Below are 18,687 nucleotides of genomic sequence, written 5' to 3'. Positions count from 1 at the left end.
AGGCCAGTTGTGCCCAGAGGGATAGGAAACACAGTCTGCATATACCATTAGCTCCAAGACGTGGCCATTTGACCTCTTCAACATTTCACATTTCATGTATGGATAATACATCCACCAGGGAAGCCTCTTGTTCAGCTGTACATCCAGTCAAACCCAACTATTTCTGACCGATCTGAAATAATCATGATTCAATGCCCAGACTCTGTAATACAGTTAAGCAGGCCAGCTATGAAACCTGCTGTGGTTTCACTCTACATGCACTGGTGATACTTGTATGACAGTTACAATATTTAGACAGACATCTATTCAACTTGATAACAGAAAACTGAAAAAAAGAGACTGAAGAAAATAAACTACATCAAACACTAACCATTTCAACTCTTTGAAATTACATTAAAATGAATTTGTAGCAGCTAAACCATTTCGAACATTTCTGACTGAACAACTGCAGCAGAAGTAAGAAAGATAATGACTAGACCTGCAGATCAGTACCTGTTACAGTTCATGGTGGAATGAGAATAAATATATATCTTGTTCTCAAATTAAGCCCCAAAACCTCTTGGGGCTTAATATGAGATTTTTTTGCATACACATTGTAATCAAGGATAATAGTAAGTTATTTTTTTATAGAAAAATAAGAATCACATAATCATTTTTAAAAGTTCAGATGGAAAGATCAAAAGCTAAATGTGTAAAAGGCACATTTCACGAGAAGCAGCAGAATTTCACAGTAGATAACGTTTCCCTTTGATGTCCAAGAGACTTAGGGAAAATATGATCAAGAACGGGACAGAGGAAAAGCTTGCAGATTCGAACACAAGTTTAAGACATCAACAACCATTAAGACCTCCCAAATCCAGGAATGAGGCTCTATACTCCCCGAGGGAAGCAGTGGGATTGGGCCCGCCATTTTGTTCCATTTCTCTTCGAGGATAGAGAAGAGGGCAATGGACTAGGCTGAATTTCAAAAGGCATCAAATGCCATTTGAGCATCCACTGAGATTGTGCTCCTGGAACAGCAGCTATAAAAGATTTACACAACTTGAACATGAAGGACAAGAGAAACCTAGACACATTAATGCAGAGGCAGACAGAGTAAAGCAAGAAATAGGAGTAGCCATGCTTGTTTACCTAAAAGGGCCACACTCTAAGTACTTGAGGGGGAGGGGAAGGCGTGCATAGACAGAAAGCAGTCAGCGTGAGTACTGGACTAGAAACTAGAGCATTTTTTCCTCTTCAAAACATGAGCAACTACCCATTTATCCTTCTGCCTGAAATTTCCTATTTTTCAACAATAACATTTCAAAATGTAGTATGGGTGTATCTCCAATACCTATAAACATATTATATAATATGTATTTCAAGATGGTATGAGGCCAGATTTTTTTCCCCTGTACGTTTTTTTAGAAACCAACGCTGCTATAGAATTGTGCGTCAGGATATGTCAAATTATTAAACGAAAAAAGAAAAAAATCATGGTATTAAGTCCAAATAAAAGTAACTAAAATATGTCTCCTAAAATATATTGTTGGATGGAGTCTCATGGCAGCAGATGCTCACACCTGACACAAACATTACCCAAAATGTTGAAGTGAAGGAAGCACAAATGAGAAAATGAGGAACATATTCCAACTGATAGTCATCGCATTATCTGCAATTATTATTGCCACTACTGTAAAATTTTCTAATATTGTGCAGTTCCAGTTTTAAGTACTAACCAGTCATCCTGAAGTAGTCATTAATCAAACAGAAGTGATAACTTCAGCTTATTAGCAACACAGAGAGCAAAGCAGATCATCATTTCTGTTTAGGAAACTTCCTGCCAGTGGATTTGGTTCAGTCAGTTTCAGCTTAGAGGCAAAGAGTTTCATTCATTTTTCTGAACATGTAACAATTAGGTGTAGACAGTTAGCAAATGCATTTTAATAACGATCAGCCACTCTTGTTGGATAAAACTTTGGAAGTTTGTAGAATTTGTTACGATTACTTCAAACCAGAAGAATCAGAAAATAGAGACCCTCATTCTTCAAGAAATCACTACTTCATTAGCATTGTTGAAAATGATCAATAAGCTAGAAAATAATATCTCTTACTATCTACATTTATATATTTATTTTGAAATCGGTTGTAGGAATACTTGTATATAAATAATGCAAAAAGCCAATAATATACTTTTTTTGTCATGTTCTCCTATACGAGTCTTGAATATATATTGTGTTATGATGTTCTTCCTAATAAAGCTACTTTTATTAGGAAGGCTAACACACTGCCTGCTGCAGTCAGTCACAATGACAATTATTTACATGCAGTACGGTGGCTCAAATGGGGCAACAAAGATCACACATACTGCAGACCAACACAAGGATGCAGCAAATAATATATACTTTTCATAGAATCACCATTAAAAGATTACATGTGTATTGTGTAGGTCTGCCTGTAAACATAACATCAGTTCATCCCAAGTCTCCTTGAAATATTTTTGTCGTCACAGAAGCACAAAGCAGCATAGCAACAGCAAAAGCAAACCTGGCCGACTTTTTTGAGTGAATGTACGATTACTGTTGAATGCTATCCTGATAAAGTCTTTAGGCTGTTGGGATCAGTGCATTGCTAAGGATTGTTATGTATTGATATCGAGGTCTAAAAAAACAAACTGAAAGTTGATGTGGGGAAACGTCAGCGAGAAAATGTGTTTATTTTAAGTGCAACATGGTGCAAGCGCAGAATATAGGTATCACATGATGACTGTTCTAATTATTTAGTTTAGCTTAGCTAAACTGTGTTTTAAATACATACATACATACATTCCTGTTTTTCAATTAAGTGTACATTTTGTGTGTTTTGCTTCGTTACTGTCAGCAGATTTTTTCAATATCCAATAAATTTACTAAATTCTATATTCAGTCATGAAAATGTGCACAGATCTCACCTTGTCTCAATGGTTCAGGCAGGTGGTGATGATTATGTAATCATATTGGGAGTCTTTTCTTGACAAACACTGACATCCTCAGAACCAATTGAGCTTTGTTAAAATGCCGCAACCTAACATGGTGTTTACTCCTGGCCATGTCCATCCCTTTACAGTCACAGTGTATCCATCTTCTGACCGATACTTCCCGGAGGATAAAGCACTAGATCACAAAGCTCAAACCACCCCAAAACTGTTTTCTTCATTGTGACAATGACTCAACTCTATTCCAGTGACCTCTGAATTTAAACATGGACCCTTTGGGATGAGTGGAACAGGAGATGTACGCAGTGGATTTGCAGCTGACTATTCTGCAGCAACTGCGGTACGCCATTACGTCAATTTGGACCAAGGTTTCTGAGGAATCTGACACCTCGTCAAACATATCCCATGAAGAACCGCACCTTTTGAAGCCAGACTGGGGTCTAAGATGCAACTACTAAGAAACTCAAAAAGTGAGCAGCAATTTATAAAAACTATTGATTTTTATCCCACATAAATTATAAACAACTTGAAATCAGAAACATCTCCCCATTAATTCACCCCAAAAATGTTATAAAAGCATACAGTTTTAACAGTGAAGAGCCCAATGCTGTCGAAATGTTCAACGATATCAGTCACACGTCTTCGTAATACTTCACAACCCTCATTGCAAAACAGGTTAGTCCCACAAGCAGGGAGAGGCAGTTTGGGGAGTTTTATAAATGTGCATCTGGATAAAAGCAGAGCAGCATTACAGAAATGCAGCTTGTCTTTCTCTCTTGAGCTAATGACCTTTCTAACCCCAGCAGAGCTCCATTTCCTGTTGCAGACAGAGGGTATACCATGATTCTCTGGTATCACTTATGGGAACAGGAGAAAAGTCTCAGTAGCACTAATGGGAACCGGATGACAAGCAGATTTGGGGGAGTTCAGTGTCTCTGCAATTATCAGCTCCTATAAAAACGATATCCTTAGAGCATACCAGACTACAAAACTGATAGTGCTGTTGACATAAATATTGACTGAACTATTTTTATGAGACAGAGAAGTTGCATAAAAAGCCCCGCATACATGGCAATAGGAATCTGTCTGAAACGGCAATTATTAAAAGATAAAGTCACTTCGATTCCACATACAACAACTGCATTGTGATAAGAGTAGAGATTCCAAAGATATGAAAAATAGAGGCCAAGTTCAACTGAAACAGCGATATGCATCAATGCATCTGCAGTGTAGTGGACCTGAAGCTTTTAAAAGCTACAACACACTTGGTGTCTTAGTGAAAAACACCACCAGCAGCACTGCAGTGTTTTCCTCATCACTGCTACTGCACCAAACCAACTTGCTTCAGCTCTATATTCTGATTCTTTTAAAGTAATCCTGTTATTTTACCTTCTAGACAAAACATATTCGCACTACTCTATTTGATTAGATTACGCATGTTACAGTCCACTGTTAAGGTTGTAAATAAATACACCTGTTAGTAATGGATAATTTCTAGTGGCACACAAATACTTCAAAACCTTCTATTTAACAGCTCTACAATGCTTTATGACTTTTTTTTAAAAACCAAAAATCAACTCATTGCTCCTATAACACATCCATTTTGCTTCAGTTCTGGAACAGTCGAGCAAATGGCCAGCACTTGGCGCTTCATACTTCAAATCCACGACACTGTGCAGAGCTAATGGAAAAGCAGACAGACTGGTAGTGTGTTAGATCAACTGCCAAATGAGCACCGCCAGTGAGCCGTTTAAAATGGGTCCACATTTGGATGTTATTAAGTGCATTCCCTTGAGATCTGTGATCTTAATTATTGTCTGGGAAAAGGGGAAGTATCCCTGTAATGGGAGCATAATACAACCCTAAAACTTAATGTGAACGAACAATATACCGTAGTGTTTCTGTGCAGGATAAGCCATGTAAGATATCTTATTGCAAAAATCAACACACTATCAATGTTAATCTCTTCACATACTAAAAACTAAAATAAATCTTGAAACTAAACTTACCATAAAATAATGACGTTTTTTAGGTTCATCCCTTGTGAATCACTGCTTCTTTTTTTTCTTCAAAATTCTCAGCACTTCCATAACAAACTCAGCCTCCCAGTTAAATAAAGAGTAAAAATCTATATAAAAACAAGCATTCGAAGCTATTATTACATAACAATGAGACAGCGTATTTGCCTTTAAATGTTGCAAATGCTTATTAAAAGCTATGAGTAAAAAAATATACTGCAAGTTGACCTTTGTCGCAACATACTACAACCAGAGTGAAACCATGGGAGCCGCAGGAGACAGTTTGTTGTTGTTAACATGTTAGCATTGCAAGGGTTAGTAACATGGCTCTTACCTCCGTCTGAATTCGAGTTTAAATAGTCATCTGAAAGTTTAACATTTAGTCTATGCCGGAGTGCTTTCGACAGTTGCTGGATGGTCCCATTTGTCGCCGTCGGTTCAATATAAATTCCGGAGACATCCGCATAAGCTGGAGAAGACCATTGCAGCTAAACCCAGCTCACCAGAGTCGCTGCTGCTAGCGCTAGCTTGTTAAAATCGTGTAGAGACCAACAGACGTCCAAAGAAACGAAGACTAAAATATCCAGGAAAACTTGTTTATGGCGCAGCTACTTCATCTTGAACACGACCTAAGAGCCTTTAGAGGTCCATTTGTAGAACTGCAGGGTTGCTTGGGTAAACGTAAAGCATCAAAAGAGCATATTTTTGTTTCGCTTTAATCCTCTCCGCCAAGCCATTCGAGCGGTTTTCAGGCGGCCTTTGACTTCAGTGTGTAGACGCTCGCGACGGAAACGCATCCGGGATGAAAGGAGCGTTCTCATTGGCTCTGGCACTTAAGGCGGATACTCCTACTGCAAGAGGAAACAGACTCCATTTTGGATCTGCGAAGGAAACAAACCTCCGTTAAAAGACGGGTAGAAGAAGGTTCCAACGTGGCTGAATATACTTCACAGTTGCAAACGCAAAACACCACACTCCATTATGTAGTTGGAGGACTGAGAAAAGGAAATGGAGTTCAGGCATTGGGTAGGCTTGTTTCCTATTTTAGGAACAACCGTTTAATAGGTGTATCTTATTTTCTAAAATAAATGTCAACATTGTTGTGCACACAGAAACACATTTTGAATATTGTTCAGCATTCCAAAATCGGCTATGTACTGTACTATAAAAGAAGAATAAAACGAAACGTGCATGATTACATGTATAACAGCCTGCCTAAAACATAACATTTGATAAGCATCACAGTTTGGCAGTCATCGAGTTTTGTGTTCAAAGTAAAAGTCAGAACAGCGGTTCTGGGAGGGTACTGGTCCAAAGTTAAGATTTGAGATGTGTCGTTTAGCTTGAAGCGGAAGGACAGGGTGTAGAAATCAGATGCACCACTGGTCAAAATAAAATGCGAAGCCATAATACGAGGATTCTCATTGGTTTAAAGAGAAACGTCCCTACCCCTATTACACATGCCACTCAAACTGACCTGTACACGTCTTAAATAGAAAGCAATGCGTAATTTATTTACAAAAAAAAGAAGGCGGGGACATGACAGACAGCGGTTTACGTGTTTTCTCATCCAATAGAAAACTCTACGGGTAATTTAACTGATGTTTAAAGAAGGAGGAAATGCTCAAAAATATTTTTCCATAACTATTTGAAATAAATCTTATGTGGAAAGAAACCGACGTATATTCTCCAAGTTTGAGCACAACGTGCTGTTTACGTTTACAAATTAGCTTGAGCTTATATGAGAGCGTCATCCTTTCGTCTTAAACAAGGGTGCCCTCTGCTGGACGATAGGAAGTTTTTCCAAAGATTTTAATTTTTTTACCACAAAATATACAAAAAATAATTTATATTTTTGGGTCGATGTGTGTGTGTGTGTGTGTGTGTGTGTGTGTGTGTGTGTGTGTGTGTGTGTGTGTGTGTGTGTGTGTGTGTGTGGAAAAACATAATATAAGAAGGTTTCTTTTAGGCCATCAAAAATGGCACCAATATTTTTTTAATGAGATGTGAATTTTGTGCTGAGAACTAATCTAAATAAGTCATAATTAACAAATATCACCAATTTATAGCACAATTTTAAATAATCAAATTTAGAATACTTTAGATACCTTATCATCTGCTGATATACTATCACTACTTTTAATAGATTGACCAGTTTTACATTTTCCCTATATTTCTTTTTATAGCAATTGAACATGTAAGTACTTTATCACAGTACAGATACCTATATGCTTACCTTACCATATTAGTTAAGGCCATCTTATCAGAACTTTGTTTGCAGAATGTGTTGGTTGTTACCAGGCCTAGTTTTATCACTATCCAGAAGCCACAAAAAATAGCCACAGCTCTAAATGTATACATTTAGGATCAAATATCTACGTTTGTAATTATCTACATTGGGTTAGGTGAGTTTGACACATGAGATGAGATCACTGACATGTTTACACACTTACTGCTACAATAACTTATTGTTTTATTATTATTATTATTATTATTATTATTATTATTATTATTATTATTATTATTATTATTATTATTATTATTATTATTATTCTCTAGAATAAATTAATTGATAAAACAATTAAGATGTAAGTATAAATGTGATAAACTACATTAAGTTTCTTGAAATATTAAAATCTAAACTCATTATCTAACGCTGTGTGAAAACACGTCATGCCCGACCCGTCACTCTGATTGCTTTCGTCCCACAGGTGGCAGTGTTGCTCCGGGAGCTGCTTGGCAACCTTCCCTAAGCTGCAAAGAAGAAGGGTTGTTGCGGTTGGTTGGATAACATAGCATCATGCTAGCTGCAGAGTGAGAGTTGGGTAAAAACAACTGCTCCTAAAGTCTGTCTTTCCTGGAAGACTTCAGCAAAGACTAATTTTCTGTTAAGTTAATACCCATGTTCATCGATAGTAGACACCATGTCAGCTCTTTTATTGCGGAACAGTGCTGGAATCTGCAGAAAATACAGCAGATGTGTGATATGGACGCTATCAAGGCGAAACTATCAAGTTTTAACAAACAAAGTGATATCCAGTGAAGGCGCTGGTAATGTACTGTACAGGTGTGCTAATGTCAGGAAGACACTGCATTTTCCAAGATCAGAGCGGACTCTCACAGGTCAGCCTCAGAAGAAACTCATCCAAGTAAGTCAGAGCGTGAATGACATGAGCGCCTTTAAAAATAAAACTCTACAACTTAGCTTCTGTTTGTGTTTGGTCGTGGAAATTATATTAATGGTGTAAAGATTGGCCAGTTTGACGCTTCTAAAGAGACTGTAATCTGCATTGTATCTCTAAAACATCTCTTATTGGGCTCTCAGAGTGTTCTGCCTGTTTTTATTTACACCCCTGTATTCAGATTCATGCAGCGTTTCCAGACCTAAAATTTTGTTTAGAATCTTTCTTTTGTATTTTTTGTTTCACCAGTGGCAACACACATTAGTCATTGAAAGTTCTTCAGTTCATTATGTAAATGTGCCAAATTTATCAAAACAGTGTAATGTTATCGCCAGGTGAATGGTTTCACCCTGTCCTAAGAGATGATGTCATTTAGACCCCACTGATGTTTTACTCTGTGCTCAGTCCGGTGGCATTGTACTTACCCCGTGAATGCTTTTCCGAGTTTTGTGTGTGTGTGTGTGTGTGTGTGTGTGTGTGTGTGTGTGTGTGTGTGTGTGTGTGTGTGTGTGTGTGTGTGTTTGTGCGTGCCCACGTGCATGGTTTCGGGAACACAGAGTCTTGTGATTTTTTTTTTTCTGTAATTTTCCTTCTCAGATGTAATTGTAACAGATTATCATCCTGTCATGTTGAAACTTTTGTTTCCTCTGGTTGTCTATTTCAGAGTCTTCTCCACAAACCTTTGAGTCCTGACATGGTTGGACTGAACAGAGAGTTAATCAAAAGCAACCTATTAAGGAATCCAGCTGGTTTATTAAATTTATTAGGTACACATTAAATTTATTTACTTTTTTAAATCTATATTTTATCCTGTGCCTGTCTTTAAATGCTGACACTTTGTGTTAAAAATGTCTTTACTTTTAGGGTCAACTAACTTTTTCAGTTCGTCTCAAGCCAAAAAACAAAAAAATAAAAGTTCTGGGCCAAAGGGAAAAACTCCTCAGGAAGATGAAGGTATGTCATGAACAGATTTAGCTGCAACACATTTTTCTTTTCTAACTTGTTCTTCACGTGCCTTTTACGCTCTGCTTTATATTTCAGAGGAGAAGAAACGGCGTGAGCAGGAGGATCAGATGTACCGCGAGCGCCTGCGGATGCTCTTCATTATCGCACTCGTCATGAGCCTGCTTAACTCTATTAATACCAGCGGCGGCAACATCTCCTGGAATGACTTTGTCAACGAGATGTTGGCCAAGGGTGAGGTGTCCCGAGTGCAGGTCGTTCCTGAGAGTGACATTGTAGAAATCTACCTTCATCCCGGGGCTGTCATCTTCGGGAGACCTGTAGGTTGTTTAGGCTTTAGTCACGGTTGGCATGTGAATCTGAGCAGCAGCTGAGACGTTCAGGCTATCATCTCATTTCTTTCCATACTTCTTGCTTTGCAGAGGCTGGCACTCATGTACAGAATGCAGGTTGCAAACATTGATAAGTTTGAGGAGAAGCTGCGAGCAGCAGAGGAGGAACTAAACATCGACACTAAGGACAGGATTCCAGTGACGTACAAACGGACTGGATTCTTTGGAAAGTAAGAATATGTATTTTTATGAGAACAGGCACAATATGTGCTCACACCTTAATAATTTGCAAAGATATTAAGACCAATTTTGACATTCTTTGTCATTTTTACAGTGCAGTCTATGCTCTGGGAATGGCTGCTATCGGGGTGGCTATTCTCTGGTATATCTTCCGACTTGCAGGCATGGGCAGCAGAGAAGGCGGCTTCAGTGCTTTTGTGAGTTACATAAAGAACAGTAGCTGCTTATTCTTGGTGATTTGAGAGCCTGATGTGCTAACTCTGCTTTACAAAAATAAAAAATCAACAGAATCAGCTGAAGATGGCCAAGTTCACCATTGTTGATGGTAAATCTGGGAAAGGAGTGAGCTTCAAAGATGTAGCCGGCATGCATGAGGCTAAGATGGAGGTAAAGGAGTTTGTTGACTACCTCAAGGTAAGAAGCCACACTTGGATCACACTTTTGTATTGATTTCAACTCTAAAAATCACATTTTGAGTGTTTACATAGAGGTGAAGAAGTCTAATTTTATATTCAAATCTGTTGTTGTCAGAGTCCAGAAAGGTACCTGCAGCTGGGAGCCAAGGTTCCTAAGGGATCGTTGCTGCTCGGGCCCCCAGGATGCGGCAAGACCCTGCTGGCCAAAGCTGTAGCAACAGAGGCTCAGGTGCCATTTCTGGCTATGGCTGGCTCTGAGTTTGTGGAGGTCATTGGAGGTAAGAACCAAGCATTGAAGAAATAACCAGAAGATCAACAAAAAAAAACTGTTTTTCTCCACCAGTTGCTGCGATTTAAAGAAAAACTTTGGTTTTAGAAATATTGATTACAACTTTGGACATTTTTGCATGGGTTATATGCTTGCATAAGAAAATCTATTGATTTTTCTTTAAGTCTATTGTATGTTCTGACATACTTTTCAAATGTTTTAAAGAGGAAATTATTGCTTTTAAAAACTGTATCCTTTAAAGAGATTTGTTAAAGATGGCTCGTAAACCACTTTTCAAGAGAATGCCCTTAACGAAATAATTGCAACAAGAGCTTGATAGTCGATTGTGACTTGTGTTGTGGTTATGCGTAGGTCTCGGTGCTGCCAGGGTCAGGAGCCTGTTTAAAGAGGCCCGTGCTCGGGCGCCTTGCATCGTCTACATAGACGAGATTGACGCTGTGGGGAAGAAGCGCTCCACCAATATGTCAGGTTTCTCCAACACGGAGGAAGAGCAGACTCTCAACCAGCTCCTGGTGGAGATGGATGGTGGGTGAAGTAATGTTTCATGTTTCACTTTGTTGGCTTGTGGAATGACTTAATGACGTGTTTGAAATTATTTTCTTGGCAGGAATGGGAACAACAGACCACGTCATCGTTCTGGCCTCCACCAACAGAGCAGACATTTTGGATAATGCTCTTATGAGGCCAGGCCGGCTGGACAGGCACATCTTCATAGACCTACCTACACTGCAGGTGATTTAAAGCAACACTGGTGATCTGGTGAATGTAATCGGTTCGCAATTTACCAAAGTCTTCCCAAGAATAAATGAAGGCCTTCAGCATCACATTTTTAAAGTTGCTACTTTCCAGCGGCTTCTAGTTTTTCTTCTAGTTTTTCTCATAAACATCACTTTAGGAAGGGCTTGTTCCTACTAGCAGGTCATTAAGCTTTGGTAGCTGGTTTAGCTGGTGAAATCTGGCCTTATGTTGATTTTTCTCTTTCAGGAAAGGAAGGAGATCTTTGAACAACATCTAAAGATCTTGAAGCTGACCCAACCAGCTAAATTCTACTCTCTGCGGCTGGCTGAGCTCACCCCAGGCTTCAGTGGTGCATTCATATTATACCTCTTTTGTCCTTTTTCTGCTTCCATAGTAAAAACCAACTGGAGGGTTTTGCTGTTTTACCTTTAAAATACTTTCTATTGAAAGTGTACACACATTTGTCACTTACATGTAGCAGTGTTTTTTGTTTTTTTTTAGTTTATCCATGACAAAGTTTGTAGTTGTGTTATTTCTAGCATAGCACTTGTTGTTTATGTTTCGGGCCAGTAAAAAATTCATGCTCATGTTTGTATTGGAAGTAGTAAAAAAAAGTTAGGAAAGATTTAAGCAGCATTCATGTCCTCGCTGTGATTACAAGCCCGTACTTTTGCTGATGCAGGTGCAGACATTGCAAACATCTGCAACGAAGCTGCGCTGCACGCTGCCAGAGAGGGGTTCAAGTCCATCGACACTTTTAACTTTGAGTATGCTGTGGAAAGAGTGATAGCAGGTACAGCAACACAAACGTTTTGAGATAATGCCTTTCACCCCTCATGATGTGCTAGTCTGACCACAGTAAGACTAAAATGCGCGTGTTTGTCCAGGGAGCGTAAAGAAAAGCAAGATCCTGTCTAAAGAAGAGCAGAGGGTGGTTGCCTTCCATGAGTCTGGACACGCCTTAGTAGGATGGCTGCTGGAGCACACCGAGGCAGTGATGAAGGTAGTGCGCTGCTTCTTGTTGCTATCGTAATTAGTGGATTTATATCTAAATGGATTGAGACGTAATCTTTCCTTTTCAGAAATGTATTTTTTTCTTTGGTTGTAAAACACTTATTTCAGGCATTTTTTAAAGGGAAGGAACAGAAACGACTGAAACATTTTATAATTTTAAGTCATTCTCTGAAACTAACAAAACCCAAAGTGGACACGCAAAGTGTCTGCCACCTTTGCAAGGCCGAAAAACAACTCCATCTCCAGCAGTTGTTACCATAATAAATGATGCTTCAGATAGGCCTCAAAAATTTGTTGAGGCACTTGATTGGCAATCATTAGTTTCTGACACCCTTACTCAAGGCAGAGGAAACACAAATAGTGGGTTTTCATATATGATATAATTCGCTGTTTTTCATTGAGAGCCGTAAGAAAGGCAAAATAACAAGCAAGGCTCCCTGAGAGTTGGGGGTTAATGCAGATGAACAAATTGTGACGGTGTGTTTCTGTGCTGTGTTCCCGAGGTCTCCATTGCTCCGCGAACGAATGCCGCCCTGGGTTTCGCTCAGATCTTACCCCGCGACCAGTACCTGTTCACCAAGGACCAGCTGTTCCAGCGCATGTGCATGGCTCTGGGAGGAAGAGCGGCCGAGGCCATCACTTTTAACAAGGTCACCACAGGTGAGGATGTTATTCTTTAATGGAACCTTAAAATCACAGTCCCTTCTCCTATGCTTCTCCTGGGTGAATCCTCCACCTTGTGTCTCTCCAGGAGCTCAGGATGACTTGAGGAAGGTGACACGTGTGGCTTACTCTATGGTGAAGCAGTACGGTATGTGTGACAGTGTGGGGCAGGTGTCGTTCCCCGAGACGCAGGAGCAAGGTGCCGTCGGGCGCCGTCCATTCAGCCAGGGCCTGCAGCAACAGATGGATCATGTGGGTTCTTGATTTAATTCCCCGTAAACGTGGAATATTTGTCATCATTGAGTTCTTGCTGCTGACGATTGTTTACGTCTGCCCTTACAGGAGGCTAAGATGCTGATAGCTCGTGCTTACAGACACACAGAGAAACTGTTGCTGGACAACAGGGACAAACTGACCCTGGTTCGTTGCTCCATTTCTTCTCACATTGCCATTGCAAGAATCCCCATTCTGAGCATCGATTTTCTAATCCACCACGTCTGTGTTTATAGTTGGCCAACGCTCTGTTGGAGCGTGAGGTGGTGAACTATGACGACATCGAAGCCTTGCTGGGCCCGCCGCCGTTTGGGCCGAAGAAGATCATCCTCCCTCAGAGCTGGGTGGAGGCAGAGAGGGACAAGCAAGACACAGAAGAGGATGAACCTCAACCTCCTCCTCGCAAACATAGAGAGGACGACGTTGATCCGCAGTTAGTCTGACATGTTTCTGATTTGTGTCTTTTTATAAGCTGCTGCATTTTGTCCCTTCATCAGGAGCTGGTGGAGTGTTAATACCAGCAGGGACTCCTCATAAGGCTTGTTCTGACAGTAAAAGTAAAGTTTGAACACCTCTGTTGCTGAATCACCTTCCAGATTTGATTTCTCTGCAACTTTAAGAATGTTGTAGAACTACTGTTGGTCTCACAATGTTTGCTATAAAGTTTGAAAGCAAGATTTCTCAATCAGGATGCTCTTCATATGCAGATTATGTAGATTAGCAGTTCTCAACGTGGGCGCTACCGCCCCCGGTATGAAACGGGTGTGATAGAACAACGGAACCACAGCACTTTCAAATTTCAATAATCAGAATACCGAAATTGTTTCTGTTGTTTTAAAAGGTTTGTGTCAGTCTGCCTTTTCCCCATCGATACGCTTTCCGACCACACTGCACCTTAGGGGGTTAAAAAAAAACAAAAAACGATCCGCACATTGCACAAAACTCTGAAACAGGAGAAGTGGGGCATAAAACGGAGCGACGAATTAGATGTTAACTATGGCATAAAAACAGAGAATCCGACGCTGAACAGTGAAAAATCAAAACATGATGTGAAACATGACGATTAGGCGGCGCAGCAGGTGATGAGTGAAGATTACTGATGGTGATCAATAAACGACAAAATAAATGTAGCAACCAGAAAGAAACTAAAGTGGACATAGCAATTAACCAAGAGAGGATAATACTAATCAGAGGAAACTAAATGGAATTTAATGAAGAACAAAATGCAAGAATAAACTAAGAAACTAAAGTAAATACAGAGGAATAAACTGGTATGGCAAGACCTTTCTAGCAATAATTAATACAGAGGACTGTATGGTAAGAATAACCAGACACTATTTCCAGATAAAAGATAAATAATATTGTTGAAATGTCATGGGTTTGTTGAGACCACATCTAATATCTTACAGACCATAACAGTAAAGAGCTTATCACTTATTTATGTTTTTAATTAGATGATATATTTATTTCTTCAATATTATTTTTCATGTCAATGTTATTGTCATGAGGCTGATGACTCCATGACACTTTCAATTTGAGTCATTAGGATTTGATTAAGAACCAGATTTGTTCTTTGTAATTTCTGTCCAGTAAAACTATTAATCTATAAATCAATAGACAGAATCCATGTTTCTGTCTCATATTTATATGGCATTAAAAGGGAAGAAAATTGGGGACAATCCTGACCATCCTCTTGACGAGACGGTCTTGGGAAGGCGGAGCATCTTCAGTCAGAGGTTTTATCAGGTTCAGTGTGGTATAGACCGCTTCAGGAGATCTTTCCTGTGGACAGCCATCACCATCTTCAATGGCTCTTTGAAGAATCTTTATGAGCTACAGCATGTAATTTCCCTTTGGGATTAACAAAGTATTTTTGAATTGAATGGAAACAGGAAATTGAAGCAAGTAATTACTTGCATGCTAGCAGGTAATTACTCTGCTAGCATGCCTAGGTGGGCCCCATATGGGGGAAAGGAGGGCAGACATATGGGTCCCATATGGGTTTGTCCGCGGGTTCCATGGTGGCCATGTGTTTGCCCATGTAGGGCCACAGCCTATGTGGACCCACCACCATGTAGGGGCCCATGTATGGCCCATGTGGGCTGTGGTCAAACATGGACAAACCCATGTGGGGCCACCGTGAAACCTGCAGACAAACCCATATGGGACCCATCTGGTCTGCCCTCCTTTACCCCATATGGGGCCCACCTAGGCATGCTGGCAGGGTAACGACAACATCCAGAGCCTTAAGGAACTCTGGCCAGATCTCATCCATCCTCGGGGCCCTTCACCCATTCTAAATATCAAGAGGAGCACAGCAGATGTGACATACTGTCAGTCAAAATGGCCAACAAGAAAATTTTCCAGCTTGACGTCTAGACTTTACAGCCGAGGAAGTCCGCTTTTTTTGGACTTTTGGCGAAATCGTTCATTAGGAGACATCTCGCTTCATAGGTCCAATCTTCTAATGCCGGAGATTAATAATTAAGTTTTTAGACTCAAATGTATTATTTTCACAGTCAAATTCTCCAGCCAGGGAAGTGTGTTCTTTGAGATCAGAGCAATCTTCATGGCTGCAGTCTTCTAATGTATAATTTGTCAGAGCAGGGCCAAAAAAGTCTTCATCATCTTCATCATACTCAACTCCTGCCCATGTGAGCATTGGGGGCGAACGTTTACCGCAAACTTTCCCAGCTGGGAAAGTTTGTTCTTTGAAATCCGAGCAATCTTCCTCTAGGACTGATCTCTTTTCATTGGTCCAGTCTTCTGATGCCGCATTTGTCAGAGCAGGAGTTGAGTCTTCATCCTCTTCATCATACTCGACTCCTGCCCATGTGAGCATTGGGGGCGAACGTTTACAGCAAACGTTCCCAACCGGGGAAGTTTGTTCTTTGAGATCAGAGCAGTCTTTCTCCAGGACAGATCTCTTTTCATGGGTCCAGTCTTCTAATTCCGCTTTCGTCAGACCAGGATTTGAGTTTTTAGACTCAATTGTCTTCTTTTCACAGCCAAATTCTCCAGACAGGGAAGTGTGTTTTTTGACATTAGAGAAATCATTCCCTAGGTCAGATCTCTCTTCATGGCTCCAGTCTTCGAATGCCACTTTGTCAGATCAGTTCTGCATGACTCAAGCTATTAACCCTTTGCAACTGCGTCACTTAATCAATCGAGGCGCCATGATGAACGTCGGAAGAGATGGGCAGGAGTATTGAACAGAGAGACTCAAGTTATTTCCCAAGTTGTTTTTACTAATTTATTCATCGCTTCTTCTTGTTCGAGTGGACATAATTTGTCTGTGAACGTAACAAACCTGATTGGGGCTTATAGACGATGGTACTTAAAAAAGTTGGAAATAGCTAGCTTCCAAACTGACCCATACTTCCTCACTCCTGATGAACCTAAGAAACGTTCATCAGGAAGTCAAATTATTGACTTTTCCTAAATTCACACCAAATGATTTATATCACTATGTCATAGAGTTCCCCCTTGCACCGGAGCAACATTAAAAATGTGCAAAAAATGAGATGCTAATCAGTTTTTTCATACATGCTAGGCTACATGATGGTGGGGCATTGTCTCCATGGTTACGAATAGTTACACGCTAACCTTCTCCATGACCATTTTTTAAATTGAAATCAACTAAATAGAAGCAATTTTAGACAGGCTGTTTTTTGACATGCCTCAAAGGAGCGCAGTGGTTGTTTTGATATCCATCATGGCGGAGCGGACAGATTTCTGAAGAGCCAGCTGTCACGTGCTAAGGGTCAATACATAGTTCCCAACAGTCTGAACAGGAAGTGATCAGCGCCATTTTAGCAGGCAAACGTATGTACAAAGAATAGTGGGGTAATGGCTCCGAGACCAATAAAAAGAAAATATGTGGACACTTTTGACCGCGAGAAAAAGATGCAACAAAATGGCTGCTGTCGGGATCGACCCGTATGTTGAGCCTGAGAAGGAAAATATGTCAGACAAGCTGCCTCTCATCTCCTACATCAATATAGTTAACTGCCAAGTGAATACGAAGTGTATGTACTGTACACCATGGAGGAGCTTTGGCGCCTGAAATCCATAGACGGATACAATCAATGTTTAAACAGATTTGTAAAGGACATACAAACTCTCTAATATGTCCTGGTGGTAAGTTTTCCATACTTGCTCAACTTTGAGCAGTATTTTCTTTCCTGTTGCAACAAGTTTTAAGCTTTTTGGTATTATTTAGCATCAGGTGTCAAATAAACAATTTCCCAACTTTTCCCAAGTGCGATTCAATCCACTTAAGACCATATTGTGCAAGTAACAATTATCCCAAGCTATTTCCTGGGAATGTCAATGAAAGCAGCGTTTTATTTAAGACAGCGATGGATCAGAATGGCTTGTCAATCTGTCTTCATGCAGTCAGAGCTACATTAACAATTAGCCTTAAATGAATTATGTTAGTTTCTGTAATTACTTCTGTCTTAAAAATGACACTTTTACCAACAGTCTACTTGTGTAGCCCCTATTCAAAGCGGAGACATTTGAAACACAACATTTAATCTGATCTTGTTGAAAAACCTTTGGTAACACTTTATTTGATGGGGTGTGAATAAGACTGACATGACACTGTCATAAACATGACATAACACCTGTCATGAATATAAAGAAGTCTTTATGAATGTCTATGACTGCTGTCATGAAGTGTCATTCGGTTAATAATGACACTTTTAATGCAAAGTTGCTCTAAAAGTTGCATTGAAAGTCCATTAAAAATGCCAACGTTGCATTAAATTGTCATTATTTACAAAATCATGCAAAGTTGGCACTTTTAATGGACTTTTAATGCAACGTAGATCATGTTTTCTCTTATACCATTTGTATATGTCTGTGTATGCAAATGTACAGTAGCAGATTTGTGTTTGAATTTAGGGAACTGACGGCTCTTCACATCTGCAAGAGGCAGTAAAGATGATATAGGGCTATTTATAAACACAAGCTACGCTCGCCGACAAAGTTTCATTGACATTCAACTTAAAAAGTTCACATTTACATAAATGCATCATTCTGCAGCAAAATGGACACACATTCCTATGTGTGTAAGTGAAACCGCGTACAAACCAGTAAACTTATTGCTAAAGCGAGCACTAAAAGGAAAAACGTGACTGCCCCTTTAAGGACAGCATATAAGTCTTTATGTTGTTTAGCAAGCATGAAGTCATTCTAAATACTGCGTAATGTTATTAAAGGGTTGTGTGAATTTTTGCTTTCAAACAATAGATGAGTGAAAAGGCACCACCTTTCAGCCTTCAAAGGTTTTTGAAGACAATTAAAATATAAATGCTGATGTGACTTTCGCTCTCCGCTGTCTAAGTGCGATATTACTTTTTCATTTCTGCTTCTGTCAATCTCATTCAGTTCACCCACAAACTTCACTGAAGATAATTCACAATTTTAGTGAAGGATTTATTTATTTTTTTGTCATTTTACTTGGGTTGTATACAAGAGGCTCATTTATACAGGGGAAAAAGGTGGAATCAATTAGGATGTTTTATTTTATGAGGAGGGATTGTAAATTGATTACAAAATTGTGTTGCCAAGTATTTAAATAAATATTTAAAAGCCGTACC

At 39.7% G+C, this 18,687-nt stretch overlaps 2 protein-coding genes across 5 annotated transcripts in view; one reads left to right on the top strand and one right to left on the bottom strand.

The window, feature by feature from the left end:
- The window catches only part of ankrd11 (ankyrin repeat domain 11), a 239,076-nt gene extending 233,334 nt beyond the window's left edge, over positions 1-5,742 (bottom strand). For 3 of the 4 annotated variants that reach the window (XM_088004248.1, XM_088004250.1, XM_088004249.1), the window contains exon 1: positions 5,306-5,742. The gene's annotated coding sequence lies outside the window, so the exon portion shown is untranslated. The remainder of the gene's footprint in view (positions 1-5,305) is intronic. The other variant, XR_015762505.1, reaches the window with a different exon arrangement.
- A 1,976-nt stretch (positions 5,743-7,718) lies between these two features.
- spg7 (SPG7 matrix AAA peptidase subunit, paraplegin) lies at positions 7,719-18,685 on the top strand. Its single transcript, XM_015003968.2, has 17 exons — positions 7,719-8,120; positions 8,818-8,920; positions 9,018-9,107; positions 9,195-9,436; positions 9,539-9,678; positions 9,783-9,885; positions 9,977-10,102; positions 10,220-10,382; positions 10,745-10,918; positions 11,001-11,125; positions 11,378-11,480; positions 11,814-11,924; positions 12,019-12,134; positions 12,649-12,805; positions 12,897-13,060; positions 13,151-13,228; positions 13,318-18,685. The coding sequence occupies exons 1-17, from the start codon at positions 7,896-7,898 to the stop codon at positions 13,522-13,524; spliced, it is 2,427 nt and encodes an 808-aa protein (XP_014859454.2). The 5' UTR covers positions 7,719-7,895; the 3' UTR covers positions 13,525-18,685.
- The last annotated feature ends 2 nt before the right edge of the window (positions 18,686-18,687 follow it).

Source organism: Poecilia mexicana, unplaced genomic scaffold, assembly GCF_051168715.1.
Source record: "Poecilia mexicana isolate PSO_F unplaced genomic scaffold, ASM5116871v1 scaffold_3, whole genome shotgun sequence".
Classification (NCBI taxonomy): domain Eukaryota; kingdom Metazoa; phylum Chordata; class Actinopteri; order Cyprinodontiformes; family Poeciliidae; genus Poecilia; species Poecilia mexicana.
The sequence above is the reverse complement of the archived record's forward strand: the minus strand, read 5'-3'. Positions and strand labels throughout refer to the sequence as shown.

What these genes read in the sequence shown, in the direction of transcription:
- spg7 (XM_015003968.2), top strand. Translation starts at nt 7,896, where the DNA reads ATGTCAGCTCTTTTATTGCGGAACAGTGCTGGAATCTGCAGAAAATAC. An exon ending in TGTGGAAAGAGTGATAGCAG is followed by an intron (nt 11,925 to 12,018) that starts GTACAGCAACAC and finishes GTGTTTGTCCAG; the next exon opens with GGAGCGTAAAGAAAAGCAAG. An exon ending in ACAGGGACAAACTGACCCTG is followed by an intron (nt 13,229 to 13,317) that starts GTTCGTTGCTCC and finishes CTGTGTTTATAG; the next exon opens with TTGGCCAACGCTCTGTTGGA.